The sequence below is a fragment of the Mustelus asterias genome, chromosome 18 (genome assembly GCF_964213995.1).
Source record: "Mustelus asterias chromosome 18, sMusAst1.hap1.1, whole genome shotgun sequence".
In the NCBI taxonomy this organism is placed as follows: Eukaryota; Metazoa; Chordata; class Chondrichthyes; order Carcharhiniformes; family Triakidae; genus Mustelus; species Mustelus asterias.
The window spans coordinates 35,747,961-35,774,723 of NC_135818.1; the positions used below are offsets into that span (position 1 = coordinate 35,747,961).

Consider the following 26,763-nt stretch of genomic DNA (forward strand, 5'->3'; position numbering starts at 1 on the left):
AAACATGGCCCCTCTCCTTGGTGAACACTGAAGAAAAGTATTCATTCATCACCTCGCCTATCTCTACTGATTCCATACACATGTTCCCACCACTGTCCTTGACCGGCCCTAACCTCACCCTGGTCATTCTTTTATTCCTCACATAAGAGTAAAAAGCCTTGGGGTTTTCCTTGATCCGACCCGCCAAGGACTTCTCATGTCCCCTCCTAGCTCTCCTCAGCCCCTTTTTCAGCTCATTCCTTGCTAACTTGTAACCCTCAATCGAGCCATCTGAACCTTGTTTCCTCATCCCTACATAAGCTTCCCTCTTCCTTTTCACAAGACATTCCACCTCTTTTGTGAACCACGGTTCCCTCACTCGGCCATTTCCTCCCTGCCTGACAGGGACATACCTATCAAGGACACCCAGTATTTGTTCCTTGAAAAAGTTCCACTTTTCATCAGTGCCTTTCCCTGACAGTTTCTGTTCCCATCTTATGTCCCCTAATTCTTGCCTAATCGCATCATAATTACCTCTCCCCCAATTGTAAGCCTTGCCCTGCCGTCCGGCCCTATCCCTCTCCATTGCAATAACAAAAGACACCGAATTGTGGTCACTATCTCCAAAGTTCTCTCCCACAACCAAATCTAACACTTGGCCCGGTTCATTTCCCAGTACCAAATCCAATGTGGCCTCACCCCTTGTCGGCCTATCCACATATTGTGTCAGGAAACCCTCCTGCACACACTGCACAAAAAGTGCCCCATCCAAACTATTTGACCTACAAAGGTTCCAATCAATATTTGGAAAGTTAAAGTCCCCCATGACAACTACCCTGTGACCCCCACACGTATCCATAATCTGCTTAGCAATTTCTTCCTCCACATCTCTATTACTATTTGGGGGCCTATAGTAAACTCCTAGCAACGTGACCGCTCCTTTCCTGTTTCTAACTGCAGCCCATATTACCTCAGTGTGCATATCCCCCTCAAAGTGCTTTTCCGCAGCCGTTAAACTATCCTTGATTAACAATGCTACTCCTCCACCTCTTTTACCTGCTTCCCTACACTTACTGAAACATCTATACCCCGGAACGTCCAACAACCATTCCTGTCCTTGTTCTACCCACGTCTCCGTAATGGCCACAACATCGTAGTCCCAAGTAGCAATCCACGCCCCAAGTTCATCCACCTTGTTCCGGATGCTCCTTGCATTGAAGTAGACACACTTCAACCCATCTTCCTGTCTACCGGTACCCACCCTTGACCTTGATACCTTCCCCAATATCTCACCACCCTCAACACTGACTTCCGGACTACAACTCCTTTTCCCACTCCCCTGACAAATTAGTTAAAATCCCCCTGAAGAGCCGTAGCAAATTTCCCTCCGAGGATATTGGTGCCCCTCTGGTTCAGGTGCACCCCGTCTTGTTTGTAGAGGTCCCACCTTCCCCAGAACGTGTTCCAATTATCCACGTATCTGAAACCCTCCCTCCTGCACCATCCCTGCAACCACATGTTTAACTGCACTCTCTCCCTGTTCCTCAACTCGCTATCACGTGGCCCCGGTAGCGTACCAGAGATGACCACATGTTTTGTCTTTGCTCTCAGCTTCCAGCCCAGCTCCCGAAATTCCTGTTTTAAATCCCCGTCCCTTCTCTTACCTATGTCGTTGGTACCAATGTGTACCACGACTTGTGACTGTTTCCCCTCCCCCTTAACAATCCGGAAAACACGGTCCGAGACGTCACGGACCCTGGCATCCGCTAGGCAACAAACCATCCTCGAGTCTCTTTTGCTGCCACAGAACCTCCTATCTATCCCTCTAACTAACGAGTCCCCAATAACTATTGCCCTCCCGCTCTCCTCCTTACCCTCCTGAGCCACAGGGACGGACTCAGTGCCGGAGATCCTCTCACTGCGGCTCACCACTGGTATGTCGTCCCCCTCAACCGTATCCAAAGCGGAATACTTATTGCTAAGGGGAACGACCACAGGGGATCCCTGCACCGACTGCTTCTTCCCAGCCCCTCTCACCGTCACCCATCTATTTTCATTCCTCGGAGTAACTGTATCCCTGAAGCTTCTGTCTATGGCCATCTCTGCATCCCTAATGATCCTAAGTTCCTCCAACTCCAGCTCCAGTTCCCTTACACGGTTTTGGAGGAGCTGCAGATGGATGCACTTCTCACAGGTATAATCAGCAGGGACACTGTCGTCGTCCCTCACCTCGAACATAGTGCAAGAGGAACATTGCACTGCCTTCACACCCATCCTCTCTAGATACCCTGCCAGTACCAGGTAGAAACAGCAAAAAATGAATTAACTCACCCAAGCCCTGTGAGCCAAAGCCCTACTGCTTTCACTCTGCCTCCTGCTCACTCTGCTGCCCGCTAACGACGCTGCCCGCTCAAAAGTGCGGCCTACTTTTAAACCCTCCAAAAACCTTCCCAGACTCCTGCTGGGCCCACTTCCTGTTTTAAAAAAAACCTCCGTTTTTTTACACAAATTTAACTTAAAATAAATAAATAAATGTAGTGAACAAACCAACTGCCTTCTCCTCAGCCTGGTCCTGTGGAACAATGAGGCTGAAAACTGCAAGTTAAGCATTTTTAAACCCTCCAAAAACCTTCCCAGACTCCTGCTGGGCCCACTTCCTGTTTTAAAAAAAAAAACCTCCGATTTTTTTACACAAATTTAACTTAAAATAAATAAATAAATGTAGTGAACAAACCAACTGCCTTCTCCTCAGCCTGGTCCTGTGGAACATCAAGCTTCACTTGATGAACGTTCAAATTGACTGTGACCGCAAAACCCAGATTCTGCAGGTGTGTGCAAGGTACCCAGGCAGCTCGCATGATGCATACGTTCTTCACCACTTGCAAGTGCCCAGGCTCTTCACTGCTCCAGCTCACCTCAGTGATTAATGACAAGCTTTACTGTTTAAAAGATGGCTGATGACACCTGTCAGGCACCTGAGGACGGACTCTGAGGAGAAATACAGCCATTGCCATGTATCTATAAGGGGAGTGGTGGAGAGGATGATTGAGTTGCAGATGAGATTGAGATGCCTCGACTGATCCGGGGACGCCCGCTCGAGCGAGTGTTGCTGCGGTCTTAACATCCTCGCTCACTCCGAGGGTGAACCTCTTGAACAGGGACATTGCAGCACCTGCTTCATATGTGGACACCGATGAGGACTTGGATGCTGATCTTAAGTGGCAGCTAGCATAATATTGTGATTTGTTATTCTACTCGGGCGGGACTGGGATTCGCAACCACTTGCAGTTCCACTGAGCATGCATATCAAGTGTTAAATGGGATCCCTGATTTCACTGATTTAAATGGAATGAAAATCAAGAAGGCAGTATTTTCTGCCAGATTATTACCCAGGTGATGAAGAGGAAAGTTTAACTTCATGGAATCTATGTTGTTTCAGATACAAAAATAAAGCATCAGAGACTTTAGATTCCAACATTTCAAAATGATTTTCCATACACTAGTTTATTTCTGGGATTCATAATTGTGAGATAGATTTTGATCTTTTCATTGGGCTCACAGGGCTCACTATCAATTTGTAAAATTATACCACAGTTTGTTTAATGAGCAAATCAAAAATGCACATGATGCACAAAGGATCAGTTCCAGACAATGATACAGGTCCAAACATTTCATTTCCAAGTGACAAGTTACCAGGCTCAATCAACAAGGAAAGGAGATACAGTTCAAAGGCAAAGCGCTTAGCAAAGATGGTTCTGCTGGTGGATATCTGACAAAGTTACTGATTAAAAAGTAGTATTAACAATGCATGGGACCAGGCTACCGAATCTCAGTGAGAAAATGATGCACGGTGAAGAGTAAAGCATCGGAATAAAACTGAGGGCCCGATTTTACCAAAACTTCGGGCCCGAAATCGCGGTAAAGTTGGGCGTCGGGCCTATACCGTGATCTGCACCCGATTCCGAGCAGAGCGCGGCTTTACCGACACCCAATTCGGGCGCGGGCCGGACCAATTTAAATCCATTAGCATGCATTTAAATCAACTTAATGAACCGCGCGCCCAACTCTACCGCCAAATCCCACTTTACCGTCTTCTAGTCCATTCATCATCCGTGCTGTAAGCGACCTGCAAAATAAAAATCTGAAGTCGTCGCTGCAGCTTCCGAAAAGCGGGGTCAGAGCCTCCAACGGCTCTCTGACCCAGATCATCCTCTGGTTGGGGGGTGGAGGGGGGGGGGGGGGGGGTGGGAGGAGGAGGGGGGCGGGACTCAGATCATCCTCTGGTCGGGGGGGGGGGGTCCGCTGCCAGTCTGCGGCCGATCCCTCCTCCCGGAGTGGACGTGTGGCCATGCCATCCCACAAAATCTTTAGGATGAAGCGATTCCTCGCTAAGAAGATGAAGCAGAACCGGCCGATTCCACAGTGGATCCGCATGAAAACCGGCTACAAGATCAGTACAAGTCCAAGAGGAGACACTGGAGAAGGACCAAGCTGGGCCTGTAAAGGGATACACCATCACTGGTACACTACCAGCCACAGCCATCTCTCCCGCTCTCTTGCCCCTGCAGGGAAGAGTAATCTGTGGCTGGTAGTGTACCAGCGATGGTGTATCCCTTTACACTGTGGAATCGGCCGGTTCTGCTTCACCTTCTTAGCGAGGAATCGCTTCATCCTGAAGGTTTTGTGGGATGGCATGGCCGCACGTCCACTCCGGGAAGAGGGATTGGCCACAGACTGGCAGCGGACCGCACCCCCACATACCCCCCCTCCCCGACCAGAGGATGATCTGGGTCCCGCCCCCCCACTCCCAACCCCCCCCCCCCCCCCCCACACCCCCCCCCCACACCCCCACCCCTCGACCAGAGGATGATCGTCAGAGAGCCGCTCTCTCCGCTTTCTGCTTTTTTTTTCTTTCGCACCCGGGCGCTCTGTCAGATTTTTTTCAAACTGCACATGCACAGCTCAGAGCTCCGATCGGTTCGCCAGCGCTAAGCCCCGCCCACAGCGTGAATCGGATCAGAGCCGGCAAAACGCGTATGGGTGCGCTGGAAAGAGGATTCCAGGCGCGGATCTATTTGACGCCCAGATTTGACACTTAGACTCAAAATGGTAAAATCAGGCCCTGAGTATGTAGCTAAGCTAGCAAGCAGAAATGGATACTGTGCTGGGACTTTGAGTACTCATTCTTTCATTTTTTGTAATGAAATATACAAGGCTATGGTGAATCAGTGCAGTTTTTTTGCAGGATAAACATGGCAATATGTAAACACTTATCCAGGCCCTCTCCCCCACCTCCACCCTATCCCCGTAACCCCATACATCTCTACCAATCCGTCCAACCCATACATCTTTATGATGCCTTTATTACTACTCAGTTTATCACATGACCATCACAATTTTGGGGCCCAGTGGGGCATTATATTAATAACTGTTATCTAGATTTTAGGATTGGTTATGATAACCCAAACCATTCCCCAACTAGTACTTGCTATTCATCTTACCTACGCAAAAAGTGATTACACTGGGAAAGTATCTGTGGGATGCCAATACCTATGGGAAGATAACCCAGTGCATGTAGACATTTTTTAGGAGATAGTGAATAGGTCATTAAATTAAACGGAATAAATAAATGTATTTAAATCATTATTTTCAATATCTTTGATTGTCATCTCATTGGCATTAAATTGATGGTGGACACTTTTGGAGGAAAAATGTATTGTGCTCTTTTTTATTTTTTCACAGGATGAGTGCCGCTGATTAGGACAGCATGTATTGCAAATCCCTAGCTGCCTACTTGAACTGCCACAATACCTGTGGTGCAAATACACAGTAAGAAGTTTCACAACACCAGATTAAAGTCCAAGGGGCGGCACGGTAGCATAGTGGTTAGCACTGCTGCTTCACAGCTCCAGGGTCCCGGGTTCGATTCCCGGCTCGGGTCACTGTCTGTGTGGAGTTTGCACATTCTCCTCGTGTCTGCGTGGGTTTCCTCCGGGTGCTCCGGTTTCCTCCCACAGTCCAAAGATGTGCGGGTTAGGTTGATTGGCCAGGTTAAAAATTGCCCCTTAGAGTCCTGAGATGCGTAGGTTAGAGGGATTAGCAAGTAAATATGTGGGGATAGGGCCTGGGTGGGATTGTGGTCGGTGCAGACTCGATGGGCCGAATGGCCTCCTTCTGCACTGTAGGGTTTCTATGATTTCTATGAAGAGTTGGACTTTAACCTGGTGTTGTGAGATTTCTTACTGTGTTTACCCCAGTCCAACGCTGGCATCTCCACACCATGCAAATACACCCATCGTGCTGTTAGGAAGGGAAGACTTTGATCCAATGACAGTGAAGGAACAGCGATATGGTTCCAAGTCAGGGTAGTGTATGGTTGGTAAGGTGCTGTCGAAGAAGCCTTAGTGAGTTGCTGCAGTGCAGCTTGTAAATGGTACAAAATGCTGCAACTGTGCAACAGTGGTGGAGAGAGTGAATGCTGAAGGTGGTGCCAATCAAAAGGGCTGCATTGTCCTGGATGGTGTCAAGCTTTATGAGTGATATAGGAACTGTACTTATCCAGACAAGTGAGAGTATTCCATCAGAATTGTGACTTGTGCCTTGTAAATGGTGTACAGGCATTGGGGAGTCAAAAGTTGAATTACTCACCACAGAATTCCCAATCTCTGACCTGCCCTTGTAGCCACAGTACTTATATAGTTGGACCAATTCAATTTCTAGTCCAGGGTAACCCCCAGCATATTAAAAGTTAGGCATTCATTATTGATAATGCTTTTAAATGAATTGAATTCTCTCTTGGTGGTGATGCTCATTGCCTGGAACTGTAGCACAAATGTAAATTGCCAATTATCAGCCTGTTATCCAGGTCTTGCTGCACATGGACACGGACGGTTTCAGTATCTGAACTAATGTTTGCTGAACATTGTGCGGTCATTAACATCATTAACGAGCACCCTGACTTCTGACCTTGTGATGAAGGAAAGGTCAGTGATCATAGAATCATAGAATCATAGAAACCCTACAGTGCAGAAGGAGGCCATTCGGCCCATCGAGTCTGCACCGACCACAATCCCACCCAGGCCCTACCCCCACATATTTTACCCACTAATCCCTCTAACCTACGCATCCCAGGACTCTAAGGGGCAATTTTTTTAACCTGGCCAATCAACCTAACCCGCACATCTTTGGACTGTGGGAGGAAACCGGAGCACCCGGAGGAAACCCACGCAGACACGAGGAGAATGTGCAAACTCCACACAGACAGTGACCCGAGCCGGGAATCGAACCCGGGACCCTGGAGCTGTGCAGCAGCAGTGCTAACCACTGTGCTACCGTGCCGCCCTGATGTAGCAGCTGAAGATGGCTGGCTACAGGACTAACCTGACGGACTCCTGCAGTGATGTCAAGGAACTGTGATGATTGACCTCCATCAAACACAACCATGTTCCTTTTTGAAATAAAGACAAAATGCTGGATAAACCCCGTGGGTCTGGCAGCATCTATGGAGAGAGAAACAAGAGTTGAAGTTTTGCGTCCATATGACTCTTCTACCTTTGCTTGGTTTGATTCATGATGTGGAGATGCCGGCATTGGACTGGGGTAAACACAGTAAGAGTTTTAACAACACCAGGTTAAAGTCCAACAGGTTTATTTGGTAGCAAATGCCATTAGCTTTCAGAGCGCTGCTCCTTTGTCAGGTGGAGTGGATATCTGCTCTCAAACAGGGCATACAGAGACACAAAATCAAGTTACAGAATACTGATTAGAATGCGAGTCTCTACAGCCAACCAGGTCTTCGTAGTCTGTGTTATAGGTTGATCTGAGTGAGTTCTAATCAGTATTCTGTAACTTGATTTTGTGTCTCTGTGTGCCCTGTTTGAGAGCAGATTTCCATCTGATGAAGGAGCAGCGCTCCGAAAGCTAATGGCATTTCCTACCAAATAAACCTGTTGGACTTTAACCTGGCATTGTTAAAACTCTTACTGTGTTTACCCCAGTCCAATGCCGGCATCTCCACATCATGACTACCATCGACACCGCAAACTGCCGGTTCCAAGTGGAGAGGATCTCCAAGAAGATCGCGCATATCGACACAGACATCAAGTTTCTACAAAGATGCAAGAAAGCAGACAAGATACCAAAAGGACTACGGATGACGAACCCACTCAGATCAACCTATAACACAGACTACGAAGATCTGGTTGGCTGTAGAGATTCGCATTCTAATCAGCATTCTGTAACTTGAATTTGTGTCTCTGTATGCCTTGTTTGTGAGCAGATATCTACTCCATCTGACGAAGGAGCAGGGCTCCGAAAGCTAATGGCATTTGCTACCAAATAAACCAGTTAGACTTTAATGTTGTTAAAATTCTTACTGGGTTTGATTCCAACCAGTGGAGAGTTTTCCCTGATTCCCACTGACTCAAGTTCTGCTAGGATTCCTTGATCCACACTCTGTAAAATGCTGCCTTAATATCAAGCACACTCTCTGGAGTTGAGCTCTTTTATCCATGTTTGAACCAAGGCTGTAATGAGGTCAAGAGTGAGTGATCCTGGCAGAATCCAAACTGAGCGTCAGCAAGTAGGTTATTGCTGAGGATGTGCAAGTTGATAATATTGTCAATGACATCTTCCACTTAGCTGATGGAGTGGATTTATAGGGTGATAATTGGTTGGGTTGTATTTGTGTTGCTTTTTGTGGACAGGACATCCCTGGGCAATTTTCCACATTGCTGAGTAAATGTACTGAAACAGCTTGCCTAGGGGCGTAGCAAGTTCTAGAGCTCTTCAGTTTTCAGTTCTGTTGTTGTCAGGGCCTATAGCCTTTGCATTGTTCAGCTGAATTAAATTGGCTGAAGACTGGAGGAGGTCAAAATGGATCATCCACTCGGCATTTCTGAAGTTGGTGGCAAATGTACTTTATCTTTTGCATTGTTGTGTCGTTCCCATCATTGAGGATGGAGGCTCCTCCATCAGTTAGTTCTTTAATTGTCCACCACCATCCACAACTGGATGTGACAGGACTGCAGAGATTAGATTTGATCCATTGGTTGTGGGATCAGTTAGCTGTGTTCCAGAGGGCAGTTGTTCCAGAGGGTAGTTATATTTCAGTGGGTTTGCAGTCACTTATAGACCAGATTTCCTTGCCTTAATGAACCAGATTTTTACAGCAATCGACAATGGTTTCATGATCACCATTACTGGGACTGGCTTTTAATTCCAGATTTATTAGTTGAATTTAAATTCAACTAGTTACTGTGTTGGGATTTGAACCTGTGTCCCCAGAGCATTAGCCTGGGCTCTGGATTGCTAGCCTGGTACATTACCATTACTCCATCATCGGCAATTGTTAATTTAAGGCTAGTGAATGTGCAATCCTTAATGGTTGATAACTCTCAGTCTTGATAATAAATATCTCACATTGCATGACATGAATGTTTTACCTACTCTAATTGTATAGTTTCTCTAAAAATGCTTTGTGACCCACAGCATCTTTGGAATATGTCTGCTGTTATGATGCAGAAAAGCAGATTAATGAAAAACCTATTATCAGGCATTGGCCTCATGGGGTATTTACCGTGGAAATAATGTAAAGCCATTTACTAAAATTACTTTTGTATATAGAAACATGTATACAAAGATGTTGTCAAAATAATGTTAGATGTAAATTGGAAGTATATAACACAGGCTATGTTGCAGCAACCAATTGAAAAGCAGCAATATGCTTGCTTTAAAAAATGGAGTTAAGAACCAAGTTAATACAATTACATGTGGTCAGAAAATTGTCTAACTGTTATAATTTACCATTTGTTACTCAAGATAAATCTTTCAACCAGAACTTGAAAATAGCTCATCGGGTTCGCCAATGAATGTAGTGCTCTTAAATGAAGAATCTTAGTAATAATTTGCACTGATGAATGATGCTTCATAATAAACTAATTTAAATCTCCTAAATTACTCTCTATAAAAGGCACTAATAAGGTTTGTGCCCAAACCATTTTTAAAAATGGAGAATAAATTGTGAGGGACATTTACATGGAGTTATGATAACCAAAGAAAACTTGTCCATTAATCCATATTTTGATCTTTGTTTCTGGTATATTATTAGTTTATTAAATGAAAAAAAATGTATTTTAACAAAAGGTGCTTGAATGTGAGTACAAAAGTTCTGGGTTAATGTACAATTAGCAAAGCATATTCTATCACAGTATCAGTAATTCTTAAGGTAGCAACTAATAGCCATTATTTTCTAAATATTGTGGATTTGATTGAAAAGTGAATGCTGATGTTAGACTTTAACTTCTGCCCCCTCAGGTGGAACTGACAGGCAGCAGTGTGTTTGATTATGTCCACCCTGGAGACCATGTGGAGATGGCAGAGCAGCTGGGCATGAAACTTCCCCCAGGGCGAGGCATTCTCTCACAGGGTACCGCAGAGGATGGAGCCAGCTCAGCATCTTCGTCCTCACAATCTGAGACCCCTGAGCCAGGTGGGAATTTCAAGCAGAAAAGGGCAGGGTTGAGGGCAAAACCTTTGTGAAATGATTGAGCTCTATTTACTGATGTGAAGACTGGAGGGAAACACAGATCGAGCAATAGTTAAGATTCCATATAATATTACTGTTGAAATGTTCAGAACTGATTGGGCAAGCAAGATTTAATTGAACTGAAAGAATGCCAGCAATAAATTGGCCTAAGTTAATAATATAAAAATTGTACTAGTAACAATTTAGGAAATTCAGATATTACTTGGAGTCCATCATATTTTTCATGCTGCAATATTGTCTGCAATTTGTGACACAGATATTTAGCATTGCAACTTATAAAATAGTATTTTTAAATTATTGGTAGCTGTTTTATTTTTTACAATCTTTATGCTACCTGCAGTACACCAGCTAGGGATGCAAGTTTGAATTAACAAAAGCAATGTGTGCAATATTTTTACACAGACTTGCCCCCATCCTCCATCCCACTCTTCATTGTTTAATTTGGTGAATCATGGGGGAATGAAGTGAAGCAACATTGCTCATTGGGATTCTTTCCAGACTGCTTGCAGACTTTGCTTTCAGGATGTTCCCATTTTGATGGTGTTGTACTGATGATAATTTAAGTATTAGGGGAAAATCCATTTATAAATTAAACAAAATGATTTGATATCCATCAGTCCCTTAGTTCATCAAGCTGTTCAAACAGCAGGAAGATTGGCTGGTCTGCCGAGGTCTTCTGAGAGCTCTAGTAATTAGATCTGCTAAGGATTTATTCTTTACTGATTGGGGCTTTAAATTAATTGAAGTTCCACATTTGTGGTTTTGTCCTTTTTGTGCTTTTTAAAGTAGATATTTCATATTCTTATGAGCTGGAGTGGATGAGCAAGAGCAGGAGCAGTTTAAAAAGTGAATTTTCTCTGGAGGAGGAGGTGGAGAATTTAATGAGAGGTCTGATTAAGAGTGTAAGATCTGTTTGCTTACTTGGGAAATCATTATTGTACTAAGAAGGCATAGAAAATTTAATATGGCATTCATTTTCTTGTACTGCACTGCTAATACAAATCCACTCTGGGATGTCTATCTCCAACTTAAAGCATACTGTACATTAGACAAAATTTATTAGGTATTATTCACCTATATGTTGTCAAGGAGTATGTGTGTGTGTGTGTGCGCGCACGCGCGGTTATAGGTCCTACATTTCTCTCTCTCAAATTGTGGAAGTTCAAGGATTCATTTGTTCAGACACCTTTCTGATTGACCAAAAATATTCATTAGAATCTTCCTTTCTGGATACATCTGAACAACTAAAGCTGTCCTTGAAAATAACTCTGTTAGAACAGCAGAACAATATGAATTTGCTCCCTAGCTGCTCAAACAGACTCAACTGCACTCATTGTTTGCATAAAAAATTAAAATATTTTATAAAATATGCATTACTTTAACAAAGTAATAAATTGACAGTGACCACTATGAGAAACATAGCATTTGCTGAACCTGCCCAATTTTAAAGCTTGCCTGTTTTTTAAATTGGTGGGGCTCAGGAATAAAAAGCTGTTTAATTGTAATTTTTTTTCATCTTGATATTGTGTATTTCTTCAAAGTGATCAAAAAGTAACAGTAAACCTTCATGTGTACAGTACTGTGGAATTGAAGATAGGCTGATGTATTAAAGGGCTGCACAAATATCCGCATCAGTGTTCAAGCTATCAGCCGATCTCCAATTCCAAGGTACAGTACACAGGCATCGGCTCTCGCTTGAACAGCCATTACTTTAACAAGCACATAGCATAAATGAAGTCAATTAAATTGTGCACATTTTCTAGGAACTATTTCATTATTTATTTCTGTTCTCAGTCATATTAATATTTCATTGTATAACATGAAATTGCAGTGTGAGATTTTCCATACCTCTTATTGTACACTAGTCAACAGAAGATGGAGGAGGAATTCTAAAATCCAGCCAAAGTGTCATGTGTATCTTGTTCATGGGTGACTGCATCTAATTAAATGTTTTTGCATGCACCAATTGAGCAACACCCACCAGGATCAACACTCGTGGTCATTCTTAGATTAACAAGTTTTTTATTAGAAATCTTTAAATGGAACTTTGAAATATCAAAGTGTTTAGAATATATCTTTGTAATTACATTAGACATATCCTATCATTATTTGTTAAGCTAATGGCATTCCTTAAAAATAACAGGTTTTCTTATAACCATAAGTAAATATTTTAGTTCTATAGTTATAAATGAAAGTATCAATGTATAGCAGGCCATATTTTGGGATAACAATACTTTCAGCAGGCAGAGTATTTTTGGTCATGAATGAGCAGTATCCCTATCTCTTTAATGTAAGATCCACGGCCCCTGGAATGAAGGCACTAAACAGATTTTTTTCAATGAAATTGTGTTACAACCTAAATAATTCTTGTTTAATTATATGCAAAATAAACAATTGATAACATTTATTTGTGCGATAATTGTTTACTTAACTTTAATTTAGGTTTTTACATAATCTTCAGGCAATCCATTTTTATAATTTAAGAGTTTGCAAATGCAGGAAATCTAGTTACTTGGTTCAGAATAAATATTTTTAAGATATTATTCTTTAATGTATTATGTCTTAAAATAAGTGAGACTAAATAATATTTGATTCAAGAAATGGAGATTAGAATAAAATTTGCTGTGGGTAATATTAATGATACTTGCACTAATTTTATCTTTTGTGCCCAATGCTTTTTAGTTTGTAGAATATACACTTTGCTGTACTCTTTATGCCATTGGTTGGTCAGTATTCAATTAACAGAAAAGTTTAGATCCTATGATGTTTGTCCCTTTTTTCTGTCATAATTTTGCAGTCCATTACAGTTCAACATTTTATGAACTATGAGAGTGTTGGTGCTAATCTGAGATGTGTTACTCAAAAAAAAGGAGTAAAGATCAGAGAAACAGACAATGTATGACATTCTTATGCCTCCTGCTTGGATTTTTTCAGAACAGTGCTGTGAGAAGTCTTCGGAATAGACCTTCTTCCCTGTCTTATTAGTGTATAGGGTGTAGTTAGGAATGTCTGATGAAGGGAACAAAACGAGCAAACTAAAAGGGAAATTAGAAATCACTACATTTTAGTCTGATGTATTAATTTTGCATGCTGTATTTAACCAAAAATGCAGAATGCCAGTCTTATTCATTTCATTTCTATCATAGAATCGCTACAGTGCAGAAGGAGGCCATTCAGCCTATCAAGTCTACGCCAACCACAATCCCACCCAGGGCCTATTCCCGCAACCCCTCATATTTACCCTGCTAATCCCCCTGGCACTAGGATTAATTTAGCACGGCCAATCAACCTAACCTGCACATCTTTGGACTGTGGGTGGAAACCGGAGCACCCGGTGGAAACCCACACAGACATGGGGAGAATGTGCAAACTCCACACAGACAGTGACCCGAGGCCAGAATTGAACCCGGGTTTCTGATGCTGTGAGGCAGCAGTGCTAACCACTGTGCCGCCCTCTGGATACTCACTAGTGCACACTCCAGTTGAGGAGCCCAAGGGTGGATACTTCTCCTGAACGTGGAAGGAATTTCATGTTTTGTTAGAACTTGTCCATGTTATGCGTTTGTTCTTCAGTGAAGTTGTGTTTGGGTTTCTTAGCGATTTTTTTTGCAGTTGAGGATTTTGCGCCAGGACTATGGATTCAAAGTTGGTGCTAGTTGGTTATATCCTATTTATCTGGAACCCATTAATCTAATTTAACTCCACCTACAACTCAGGGTCGATTTGGAAACTGATAGCCATTGGAAAATAACTAGTTTTTCTCTGGAGCAAAGCCACTTCAGTGGTTGTTTGCCCTTGGGTCTGAATTTCCATATGGGGCCAGGACAGTTCTCGACTTCTGAACCCACCTCTGCCCAGGAGGAGTGAGGGTTAGGGTAGCAGTCATAACCCTAGATTTTCACGGAGGTGGACTGCTACTGGCAGGGAGTGAAGTTGGCAGCCAATTAGTGGTGGCGGAGGTGGGAATGAAGTTGGAACTGTACACACACCAGCCAATACTATGGCTGCCATTTGACAGAGGGGTTTGAAGCATCAGTGATGGGAGAGGAAAGGCAGTTAACTAGCTTGGGGCAGGGTTGCCTCCCACTTGCCAGCATTGATACAACAGGTTCCTATCTCATGAGGTGATGGCATTATCCATCGAAGCAGACAGTGCATATCTCTCTCTCTTTTGTTCCTGCCGAAGAAAAAGATTCCTCATGTCTGAGAAAAGGAACTGACAGGAGAATTGCTCCTATCTGCATATTAATCACCTGGTGCAAAGCATGAAGAGATATTGCAGTCTGTAAATGAAGGAGTGAGGTACGCTCCACCCCATCCAACAGCATTCCAAAGGCTTAACTGTATTTGGAAGCTCCAACATTACAGAGACTTCTGCTCTCCAAGGCTAATTTGCATCATCTCTGCTTGGATCTGCCACAGATTCCTAGTTGGAGGAGGAAAGACAGAATCCTGTGATGTCACTGGGACAAGTGCTGGAAGCAGAGACATCAAAGCAAACACTATCACATCTTAAAGTATACCTTCTCCACAAAGATTCACTCATGTTGCTGGGTCCCAGCATGAGTTTGGATAAGGTGGCAGTGGCTGAAGCACACGGCACTGGTGAGCAGGAGGAGGTGATAGAGGCAGAAGCAGCTGTGGGTAGCACACTCAGAGGATGCAGGACAGATATAGCCATGCTCAGTTTGGGACAGATTTAACGTCCTGGGAATCACAGGTAAGGAGTTTCTGCTTTAGCTCCACAGCAACAGATATGTCAGCGTTCCCTGATGCACTTTGAGGTCATGGACTGAGAATGGGGGAGTCCATTTATTTTGTGTGTGCTACCATGGCTACATGCTATGAATTCATGGGCTCCCTTATTTTGAGAGGGGCCAACCTCAAGTAGATCCATATATGGCAGTACACAAGGTGGATGCACACTGATGTTCAGAGAAAACATGACACACTTTATAGCAGACCTGTCAGTTGAGCTGATGGTACAGAGACGTTTAGAGTGGATGCCAGTTGTGCCCCAGTTTGTGTTTCTCTCCAGTCATCCGAAGCACTATTCATGGGGTGAGGCAGTCGCTGTGGAGGATGAGAGTGCCACCCCTCATGGGCTTCCATCATCATTATCAGTCTCCTTGACCCTCTGACTGAGGGAGATTCTGTTTAGCAGCGCCTAGGGATAGAGGCTGTCTCTGCATTTACACTGGTTCTCTGTAGTATTTTTTTGGAGGTGCCCTCACCGGCAACTCCATGATGAGGATGACCACCATGTGCACCTTAGCTGCAAGCCAAGACAAATGGACAGGTGGCCTCTTGCAGAGCACTGAATGGTTCACGGGGGTGTGCCCCACATGTAAATGTCTATTTATTATCTTTTCAACAATATTATAAATATTGACACAATACCACAGGTGTGTGAGCTTCCATTGTTTTAATGACATGATAGAAAAAGAGGAAAGATCTGGTAAAGAGAGGCAGGGGTGCTTATATGGAGGCATTGAAACCTCTGGTGCATCACTCACTGGTGATAAGAGTGGATCTATTCGGGCTGCATCTTTGATGGATGTTTTCTCACAGGCAACTCAAAATGACTTCCAGACCAAACTGCCCTCACTGGTTAGAAAGGTTCATCTGAAAAGTGCCTCAATCAGATGATTCCTGATGTTGATGGCAGCCTGACAGGATCGTCAAATCCGGCACAGGCCCCAACCACATCTTATACAGCCAGAGCACCTTCTCCATTCTCTTCCTCCTCTTCATCCTCCTCTTAGACTTCCTGCTTCTTTGTGTCTGTGCAACTCCATCTGTCTGGGATTCTATGTGCTGCCCAGCTCTGGAAAATAGGGTGTCGATGACCAAGGAAATACAATGGTGCGCCACCATTTGCAAGATGCCACTTAAGTCCATAGCTGGACCTTGGCAGGAACCAGCAACAAAGAAGTTCAAAGCCATAGTGACTTTGACAGCCTCTGGCAGGGCATAGTGAGCAGTTCTGTGAGGTTTGTGCTTTTCCATGAGGAGTACATAGATTTCTGTGACCATCTGCTTAGAAAGTTGCAGTTTCCTGTGGCATTGGTTCTCCAACATCTCCAGTTTTCATCACTAAATCCCATGTCATGGACATGGGCTATGTTGCCATCGTACTCTGTCTGTCTCTGCTGTCCTCCTCATGCCAGGGCTCTGCATGCCTGTGGAGGATATTGCTCCTCCCTGCCACCAGAACCAAAATATGGGCGTTGTGCTCCCAATGCCAACTATTGCTTTTCTTACACCCATGTGGATTCCCTATAAGGTCTGGAAGCTGCAACTCTTCCTCTTATGCCCATGTGATGCCAGAAGGGTGAAGTTTCCCTGCACTGCTCAAGTGCATACTGACCACTCTCCCTGCAAACGATGCACACCCAATGGCACCATGTGCCAATGTCTGAGTGCCCTTCTCACTCTTGGGATGGAACTTTTCTTCTAAATGTTGGCTCCAGTGGGAAAAGTGGAGGGCAGACCACCAGTTGTGTTGCCAGGTTTCCCACCATATTTTTCAATACCTAGAGAAAAAATGCACTGCCTGGGCATGACCTTCTCCCCACTAGGAGCTGTACTTACCTGTGTGCCCCCACAGGTTCCGTTCATCAGGTCTCTGTTGTAAACCTTGCTGACGTTTGCCATTCCTCCAAGTTTGGCATCTTTGGCAAATTTAAAAACATGCTTCAAATTTCAAGATACAAGTCATTATAGTGAAAATGAACAATGGTCCTAGTATTGACTCTTGGGGAACACCTCTGTCTACCAACTTCCAGTCTGACAAATAGCCATCTACCACGTCTCGCTGCTTTCTGTCCTGAAGCCAATTTTGTTATTCAATTAGACACTGACCCTCCCATTCCATAAGCCTCAATTTTGTTATCAGACTTTTATGTGGTATTTTATTAAACTCTGTCTTAAAATCAGTATCGACAATATCCACCATATTATCTTTAGCAATCTTCTCTGTTACTTCATCAAATCATTCAGTTAGACTAGTCAAGCACTATCTTCCTTTTACAAATCTATGCTGGCTCACTGTAATTAGCACAAATCTCACCAAGTCCCTGGTGATCTTTTCCCTGATTATGGATTCCAAAACTTTTCCCACTGCTGATGTTGAAGTAGCTGGCCTTCACTGCTAGAACTATCCTTGCACCCTTCCTTGAATGAAGATTCGTCACTCTGCATTACTCTGGCACTTCCCTCATATCTAGGGAAGATTGAAGATTAACACCATCACCTGTGAGTTCCCTGGCAATGCACCCATCATTCTGACTTGGAACTATATCACCATTCCTTCATTAAAATCCTGGGACTCTATTCTTAACAACACTGTGGGTGTACCTGCTGCAGATAGATTGTAGAGATGGACAACAGTGACGTCCACATCTCATCCCTATAGTTCGCTCATTGTTCTAGTTATTGGTCATACATATTTATTTCTATTTGAGCTGAAAATTTGTCTGTTTTGTTATGACTGCTATGCACAGATACAGAGTCCATTAGTTCTGTCTTTCTGCTATTTTGGAACCTCATCTACAGGTGCATTCTTAAATTTGCATGCTCTGTCCCTTTCTCCCATGCTCTGATTGTCATAGCCTTATTGCTACCTTGTTCTCTTGCTTTGTCCTTTTCCTTTAATTTATCAAATCTTCCCTCACCTGAGATTCCTTCCCCCAACTACTTAGTTTAAAGCTCTCACTACCGCCCTAGTTATATAACTTTCCATAGCACTGAACCCAGTACGATTCAGGTGAGGACCATCCTATTGGAATCCCAAAGCTTCCACTTTCTCCAGTACTGGTGCCAGTGCTCCATGTTCCTCTATCTGTCCGACTCATACGAACTTATAAATTAGGAGCAGGAGTAGGCCATTCGGCCCTCAAGCCTGCTCTGCCATTCAATAAGATTATGGCTGATCTGATTGTAACCTCAACCTCACATTCCTGCCTACCTCCAATAGACTTTCACTCAGTTGTTAATCAAGAATCTATCTAGCTCTGCCTTAAAAAATATTCAAAGACTCTGATTCCACTGCCTTTTGAGGAAGAGAGTTCCAGAGACACTTGACCCTCCAAGAGAAAAAAAAATCCTCATCTCTCTCTTACAATTATTTTTAAACTGAGACCTCTAGTTCTAGATTCTCCAACAAGAGAAAACATCCCCTTCACATTCACTTTGTCAATACCCCTCAGGACCTTAAAGGTTTTGATCAAGTCACCTTTCACTCTTCTCGTTATTTGGAGGTCTGGGGAATACCCCAAGTAACTTTTGTTGCTTTTCCACTTTCACCAAATAAACTTTATCCTTGTCCCCTCAAAGACATTTCTTCTTCCCAACACACACAGGAACACAGTAAATAGAAGCAGGAGTAGGCCACCAGGTTCTTCAAGTCTGCCCCATCACTCAATATGACCATGGCTGATCTATGCCAGCCTCAACTCCTTTTCTGTGCCATTTCCCCATAGCCCCCTATTCCTTGATCTATCAAATATTTATCCACATCAAATTTAAATACTTCTAATGATCCAGCCTCCAAAAGCCGCAGTGGGAAGAGAATTCCAGAGATTCACCAACATCCATGAGAAGAAATTTCTATACACTTCAGTTTTAAATGGCCCTTTATCTTGTAGCTATGTTCCCTTGTTTGAGACTCTCCCACTAGTGAAAACATCTCACCATCTATCCTGTTAAGCTACCTCAGAATCTTGTACCTTTGAATAAGGTCATTCCTCACTCTTCTAAACTCCAAGGAATACAGACCTAGACTATTTAATCCCTCTTGATAGAACAACTGTCTCATCCCAGGAATTAGCCTGGTGAATTTCCTTGGACTGCCTCCAATGTTACTATATCCTTTTTTAGGGGATATAAGGGGACCAAAACTGTACGCAGTGTTCCAGGTGAGGCCTCATCAACACCCTATACAATTGCAACAAAACCTCCCTATTTTTAAACTCCAACCCCTTCGCAATAAAGGCCAAAATGCAGTTTGCTTTCTTAACTACTTGTTGGACTTGCCTGCTAGCTTTTTGTGATTCATGCACTAGAACACTTAGATTCCTCTGTATTTCACTCACCTGCAGTCTCTCTCCATTAAGATAATAATCTGCCTTTTGATTCCTCCTACCAAAGTGCATGACCTCCCATTTCCCCCATTAAGTTCCATTTGCCAAGTTTTCGCCCAGTCACCCAATCTATCTACATCCAGTTGCAGAACCACAATATCCTCATCACAACATGTCCTCGGTGCCACAGTGGTTAGCACTGCTGCCTCACAGCATCCGGGACCCGTGTTCGATTCCCGACTTGGGTCACTGTCTGTGCGGAGTCTGCATGTTCTCCCGGTATCTGAGTGGGTTTGCTCCAGGTGCTTGGGTTTCTTCCCACAGTCTGAAAAACATGCTGGTTAGGTGCATTGGCCATACTAACTTCTCCTTCAGTGTACCCGTACAGGTGCTGGAGTGTGGTGACTAGGGGATTTTCACAATAACATCATTGCATGTTAATGTAAGCCTGCTTGTGACACTAATAAATAAACTTTAACTTCTACCTATCTTTGTATCCATCAGCAAATTTGGAAGCTTTACATTCTGTTTCTTCCTCTAGGTCATTAATATAAATAATGAACAATTGCAGACCAAGAACTGATCCCTGCAGGACTCCACTAGTTTCTTCTTTCCATTTTGAAAAGGACCCATTTATTCCAACTCTCTGTTTTCTATGTGACAGACAGTTTTAAAATCCATGCTAACACACTTCCTCCAATTCATGGGCTTTTACTTTATGCACCAGTATATGCGACACCTTGTCAAATGCCTTTTGGAAATCTAAACACACTACACCTACAGATTCCCCTCTATCTACTCTCCCTGTTACATCCTAAAGAATTCAAGCAAATTTGTCAAACATGATTTACTTTTCATAAAACCACATGACATGGTTTGATTACATTCAGCTTCCCTAAATTAATAGTTATTTCTGCTTTGATAATTGACTCCAGCATCTTGCCAATAATAGATGTTAAACTAACTGGCCTATAGTTACTTGCCTTTTGCCTTTCTCCCTTTTTGAACAAGGGAATCACATTGGCTGTTTTCCAATCTTCCTGTACCCTCCCAAAAGTTAGTGAATTACAAAAAAGTTCACCCAATGTCTCCATTATCTCTGCAGCCACTTCCATTAAAATTCCAGCATGCAGTTCATCGGGTCCTGGTGACTTGTCTGCCTTTAGCCTCGAGTTTCTGTAATACTCTATCCCTTATGATTGGAATTTTCCTAAGTTCTAACATGTTATTCGAAATCAGCCCATCTGATAACTTAAGGATATTTGCAATGTCTTCCACGATGAAGACTGATGCAAAAGGTTTATTTAGCATATCTGCCATTTCTTTGTTTGCTGTTATCAATTCACCTGTTTCGTTCGGTAGAGGTCCCACATTCACCTTAGCCACCCATTTCCTATTTATATATCCATAAAAACTCTTACTGTTTGTTTTTATGCTGCATGTAAGTTTTCTCTCAGAAAATTCATTTTCTCTCTTATGAGCTTTTGCTGCTGGATCCTATCCCTTGCTATTGTGTATATCATGCTTTTCAATTTAACATTATCCTTGGCCTCCTTTGTTAATAATGAATTTTGCCTCTTTCTTGGGGAATACTTCTGTTTGATTGGGATAAACTCCTGCTGAGGATTTTGGACCAGCTATTTGCAGATCTGCCACTGACTGACCTGTATCTTAGCTTGTTTACCCAGTTCACTTAGACAACTTCTCCCTCACACCATTATAATTGCCCTTACTTAAGTTGAAGACATTGGTTATAGACCTATGATGTTCACCCTCAAGCTGTATCTGGAATTCTATCATATTGTGGTCACTACCCCTTCGGGGGATCCTGAACCACTGTGGTGAACCATCGTTGGTTACCACTGTGGGGTTATTCCAATGTTACTGTTGGGTTAGGGTGTTGCCACTGTGGGGGTTGTTATAATGTTGTTGGGTTAGGGTGTTTACCTGTGGTAGATGTTGTTATGGCACATCCCGGTCGGGCCCCACCTCCTGGGGAGATGTATAAGACCCTCTGCTCAGGCGGGACCCCTCCAGTCTGAATTGGTGTACTCGTGTTAGTTAGTTCCATTGTTTGCTAGTAAAAGCCTTCAATAGCTGAAGCCTTGTACCTCGTGCTTGATTGTCGCGCATCAATTTTATTAGCAAACATAAAACTCTCGACAGTAAAGGGAGTATGGAACAAATGCTAAAACCAGAGCGTCTGATGTTGGACCCATGTGCGGTCGGTGCCTCTAACACCTTCGACCACTGGTTGAAGTGTTTCGAGGACTACCTGGCAGCCTCTGCAGCTGTTACTACGGACGACGACAAACTCCAGGTCCTCCACGCGAGGGTAAGCGACACGGTCTATCTTGCGATTCGTGCGGCCACCACTTACCCGAGGGCCCTCGAGCTCTTGAAGAAACGATACACGAGACCACCCAACGAGATCCACGCTCGTTACCTCCTCGCTACACGACGTCGGCAGTCGGGTGAAACCATGGAGGACTACGCCAATGAGCTCTTGCAGCTTGCCAGGGGCTGCGACTGCAAAGATGTGTCGGCTGAGCAATATATGTACGACCTCGCCCGAGATGCGTTCGTAGCAGGGGTAGGGTCCTCGTACATCCGGCTTAAGCTATTAAAGAAAGGGAACCTCAACTTGACCCAAGCGATGGAGATGGCTGAGATGCTGGAGGCAGCGTCGAAAAGCTTGGCTCTGTACCCCGAAGACCACGCGGAGACAACGTGGCAGGAGCAAGCACAAATCCCTCCTCGCCCCACGGACACGCGCTCCCATATCGATCCGACGATGGCGGCAGCTCCAGGCGGCCAGCGATGCTATTTTTGCGGCGGAGCCAAGCATCCACGGCAACAGTGTCCAGCAAAAACGGCGATCTGCAGTCAGTGCGGTAAAAAGGGGCACTATGCTAAAGTTTGCAGGTCGAAGCCCAAGAACGGCAGTGCAGCCTGTGACCCTCCAGAGCGGAGACAATCTCCTTCGACGTCGCAGTACCCGCGAGGCCCGACCACGTGCGAATCCAGGACGGCGCCATCGTGGCTGACGGAGGAGGAGGAAGACCACCAGGAGTCGCTACGCTTGGCGCCCTCACCCACGTGCGATTCAAGGGGGCGGCCATCATGGTCGACGACGACCAGGAGCGACCAGCAGGGGTCCTCAGTATCAACCTCGGCTGCATGCAGTGACGCCCTGGGGCCAACGGTGGCGTCGATCTCTCTGGACCAGACGAAGCATCACAGACTTGACTGTTCCATGATGAACATCAAGGTAAATGGTCGTACTGTGTATTGTCTGTTTGACAGTGGGAGCACCGAGAGTTTTATTCACCCTGACACTGCAAAAAGGTGTGGACTCCGGGTTCTACCTGCCAAACAGACAATTTCTATGGCATCACGGTCCCGGTCTGTACCGATCCAAGGACGTTGTATGGTAACCTTAGAGGTGCGGGGCACAATTTACGAGCGATACAGGCTCCTTGTGTTACCGCACCTTTGTGCGCCAATTCTCCTCGGACTAAACTTTATGGTCCACATGAAGAGTGTGATCCTACAGTACGGTGGGCCACTCCCTTCACTGGCAGTAGGGAATCAGCCGCAGCCTCCAAATTGCCAAAGCGCCCCGCATGCAATCTTTCCACACTAAAGATCACCACACCTTCTTTATTTAAGAATCTGGTACCAGGCTGCAAGCCCATCGCTACTAAAAGTAGGCGTTACAGCGCTGAAGACCGGATCTTCATTAGATCTGAGGTTCAGCGGCTCCTCAAAGAAGGGATCATACAGGCCAGCGCTAGTCCGTGGAGAGCGCAGGTCGTGGTGGTTAAAAGCGGGAACAAACCTCGGATGGTCATCGACTACAGTCAGACCATTAACCGTTATACGCAGCTGGATGCGTATCCTCTCCCGCGCATATCTGATATGGTCAATCAGATTGCGCAGTACCGGGTGTTCTCCACCATACACCTTAAGTCCGCCTACCATCAACTCCCCATCCGCCCAGAGGACCGACAATACACGGCTTTTGAGGCGGATGGTCGTCTATACCAGTTTCTTAGGGTTCCATTTGGTGTCACCAATGGGGTCTCGGTCTTCCAGCGTGCTATGGACCGGATGGTGGACCAGAACGGGTTGCGGGCTACCTTCCCGTACCTGGATAACGTCACCATCTGCGGCCATGACCAGCAGGACCATGACACGAATCTCCAAAACTTTCTGCGCACTGCATCTCGCCTGAATCTGACCTATAACAGGGAGAAGTGCGTATTCCGTACGCGCAGGTTAGCTATCCTTGGATACGTGGTGGAAAACGGGGTCATCGGCCCTGATCCAGACCGTATGCTCCCCCTTACTGAACTTCCCTTGCCCGCTAGCACAAAAGCACTGAGGAGATGCCTCGGCTTCTTTTCGTATTATGCGCAGTGGGTCCCCAACTACGCGGACAAAGCCCGTCCGCTCATCAAGTCCACGACCTTCCCACTCACGCCGGAGGCCCAATTGGCCTTCAAGGCTTTGAAAAGCGACATTGCGAAAGCCACGATGCACGCGGTGGATGAATCCATCCCTTTTCAGGTGGAAAGTGATGCATCGGATTTCGCCCTGGCCGCCACACTAAACCAGGCAGGCAGGCCCGTCGCGTTTTTTTCCCACACCCTTCAAGGTCCCGAAATTCGGCACTCAGCGGTGGAGAAGGAGGCTCAGGCCATTGTGGAGGCCATCAGACACTGGCGCCATTACCTGGCGGGGAAGCGGTTCACCCTGATCATGGATCAACGATCCGTGGTGTTTATGTTCAGTAATACGCAGAGGGGCAAGATCAAGAATGATAAGATCTTGCGGTGGAGAATTGAGCTCTCCACCTATAATTACGATATTATGTATCGTCCAGGGAAGCTCAATGAGCCCTCGGATGCCCTCTCGCGCGGAACATGCGCCATCATGCAGGAGGACCGCTTGAAGGCCCTCCACAATGACCTGTGCCATCCTGGAGTCACCCGACTCTACCACTTCGTAAAAGCCCGCAACCTGCCCTACTCGGTGGAGGATGTCGGGTCAGTAACAAGAAGCTGTCGGATTTGCACGGAATGCAAACCGCACTTTTATCGACCGGACCGGGCACAATTGGTCAAGGCCACTCGCCCCTTCGAGAGGCTGAGTGTGGATTTTAAGGGCCCCCTTCCCTCAACGGACCGGAATGTCTATTTTCTCAATATAATAGATGAATACTCCCGGTTCCCGTTTGTTGTCCCCTGTGCGGACACGTCGACTGCCACAGTGATTAAGGCATTCAGTGATCTTTTTACCCTGTTCGGGTACCCCTGCTACATACATAGCGACAGGGGCTCGTCGTTCATGAGTAACGACTTGAGGCAATTCCTGCTCTCATACGGGATTGCCTCTAGTAGAACCACGAGCTACAACCCTAGGGGTAACGGACAGGTGGAGAGGGAGAATGCTACAGTCTGGAAGGCTGTCCTACTGGCGCTGAAATCCAGGGGCCTTCCAGTCTCCCGTTGGCAGGAGGTCCTTCCAAATGCGCTTCATTCCATTCGCTCCCTCCTGTGTACGGCAACCAATGCTACTCCCCACGAGAGGATGTTCTCATTCCCTCGGAAGTCGTCCTCGGGGATCTCCTTACCAGCCTGGTTGACGTACCCAGGACCTGTCCTTCTGCGGCGACATGTGCGGGCCCGCAAGTCCGACCCCTTGGTCGAACCGGTCCAACTCCTCCACGCCAACCCTCAGTATGCCTATGTGGCATATCCTGACGGGCGAGAGGACACAGTCTCGATTCGAGACCTGGCGCCCGCAGGGGACGTAGCAACTCCTGTCGCTCCTATACCCCCCGTCACGAACCCCCTTTCACTTCTTTCTTCCCCAGACGTGGCGCGGTCAGCACCGGGACCAGTGCATAACAGTTATACTCCCATGTACAGCTTGCCTGAGACTCAGAGATCGGCGCCACCACAGAAGGTTCCAGGATCCCATGCACCATCGCCTCACCAGGGTCAACTGGCCCGGGAGTCCTCGAGGGGACAGCCGGACGCTGTTTTGGAGAGAACGCCACCGCAAGCACCTGCTCCGGTGTCGCAACCGGTGTTGAGGAGATCACAGCGACGGTGCGGTCCTCCAGACCGTCTGGACTTGTGAATTTTGTATATATGTGACCTGTTTTCGCACCCCGCTGGCCTTTGTTTTTAAAGGAGGGGTGAATGTGGTGAACCATCGTTGGTTACCACTGTGGGGTTATTCCAATGTTACTGTTGGGTTAGGGTGTTGCCACTGTGGGGGTTGTTATAATGTTGTTGGGTTAGGGTGTTTACCTGTGGTAGATGTTGTTATAAGAACATAAGAAATAGGAGCAGGAGTAGGCCATCTAGCCCCTCGAGCCTGCCCCGCCATTCAATAAGATCATGGCTGATCTGACGTGGATCAGTACCACTTACCCGCCTGATCCCCATAACCCTTAATTCCCTTACCGATCAGGAATCCATCCATCCGCGCTTTAAACATATTCAGCGAGGTAGCCTCCACCACCTCAGTGGGCAGAGAATTCCAGAGATTCACCACCCTCTGGGAGAAGAAGTTCCTCCTCAACTCTGTCTTAAACCGACCCCCCTTTATTTTGAGGCTGTGTCCTCTAGTTTTAACTTCCTTACTAAGTGGAAAGAATCTCTCCGCCTCCACCCTATCCAGCCCCCGCATTATCTTATAAGTCTCCATAAGATCCCCCCTCATCCTTCTAAACTCCAACGAGTACAAACCCAATCTCCTCAGCCTCTCCTCATAATCCAAACCCCTCATCTCCGGTATCAACCTGGTGAACCTTCTCTGCACTCCCTCCAATGCCAATATATCCTTCCTCATACAAGGGGACCAATACTGCACACAGTATTCCAGCTGCGGCCTCACCAATGCCCTGTACAGGTGCATCAAGACATCCCTGCTTTTATATTCTATGCCCTTCGCAATATAGGCCAACATCCCATTTGCCTTCTTGATCACCTGTTGTACCTGCAGACTGGGCTTTTGCGTCTCATGCACAAGGACCCCCAGGTCCCTTTGCACGGTAGCATGTTTTAATTTGTTTCCATTGAGATAGTAATCCCATTTGTTATTATTTCCTCCAAAGTGTATAACCTCGCATTTCTCAAC

The 26,763-nt window shown here is 45.4% G+C and overlaps 1 protein-coding gene across 1 annotated transcript in view; it reads left to right on the forward strand.

Annotated features, from left to right (window-relative positions):
* The window catches only part of npas3 (neuronal PAS domain protein 3), a 1,397,016-nt gene that overhangs the window by 1,199,109 nt on the left and 171,144 nt on the right, over nt 1-26,763 (forward strand). Inside the window, exon 6 of the mRNA XM_078233737.1 lies at nt 10,294-10,468. Within this exon, the coding sequence (XP_078089863.1) occupies nt 10,294-10,468 (175 nt within the window). The remainder of the gene's footprint in view (nt 1-10,293; nt 10,469-26,763) is intronic.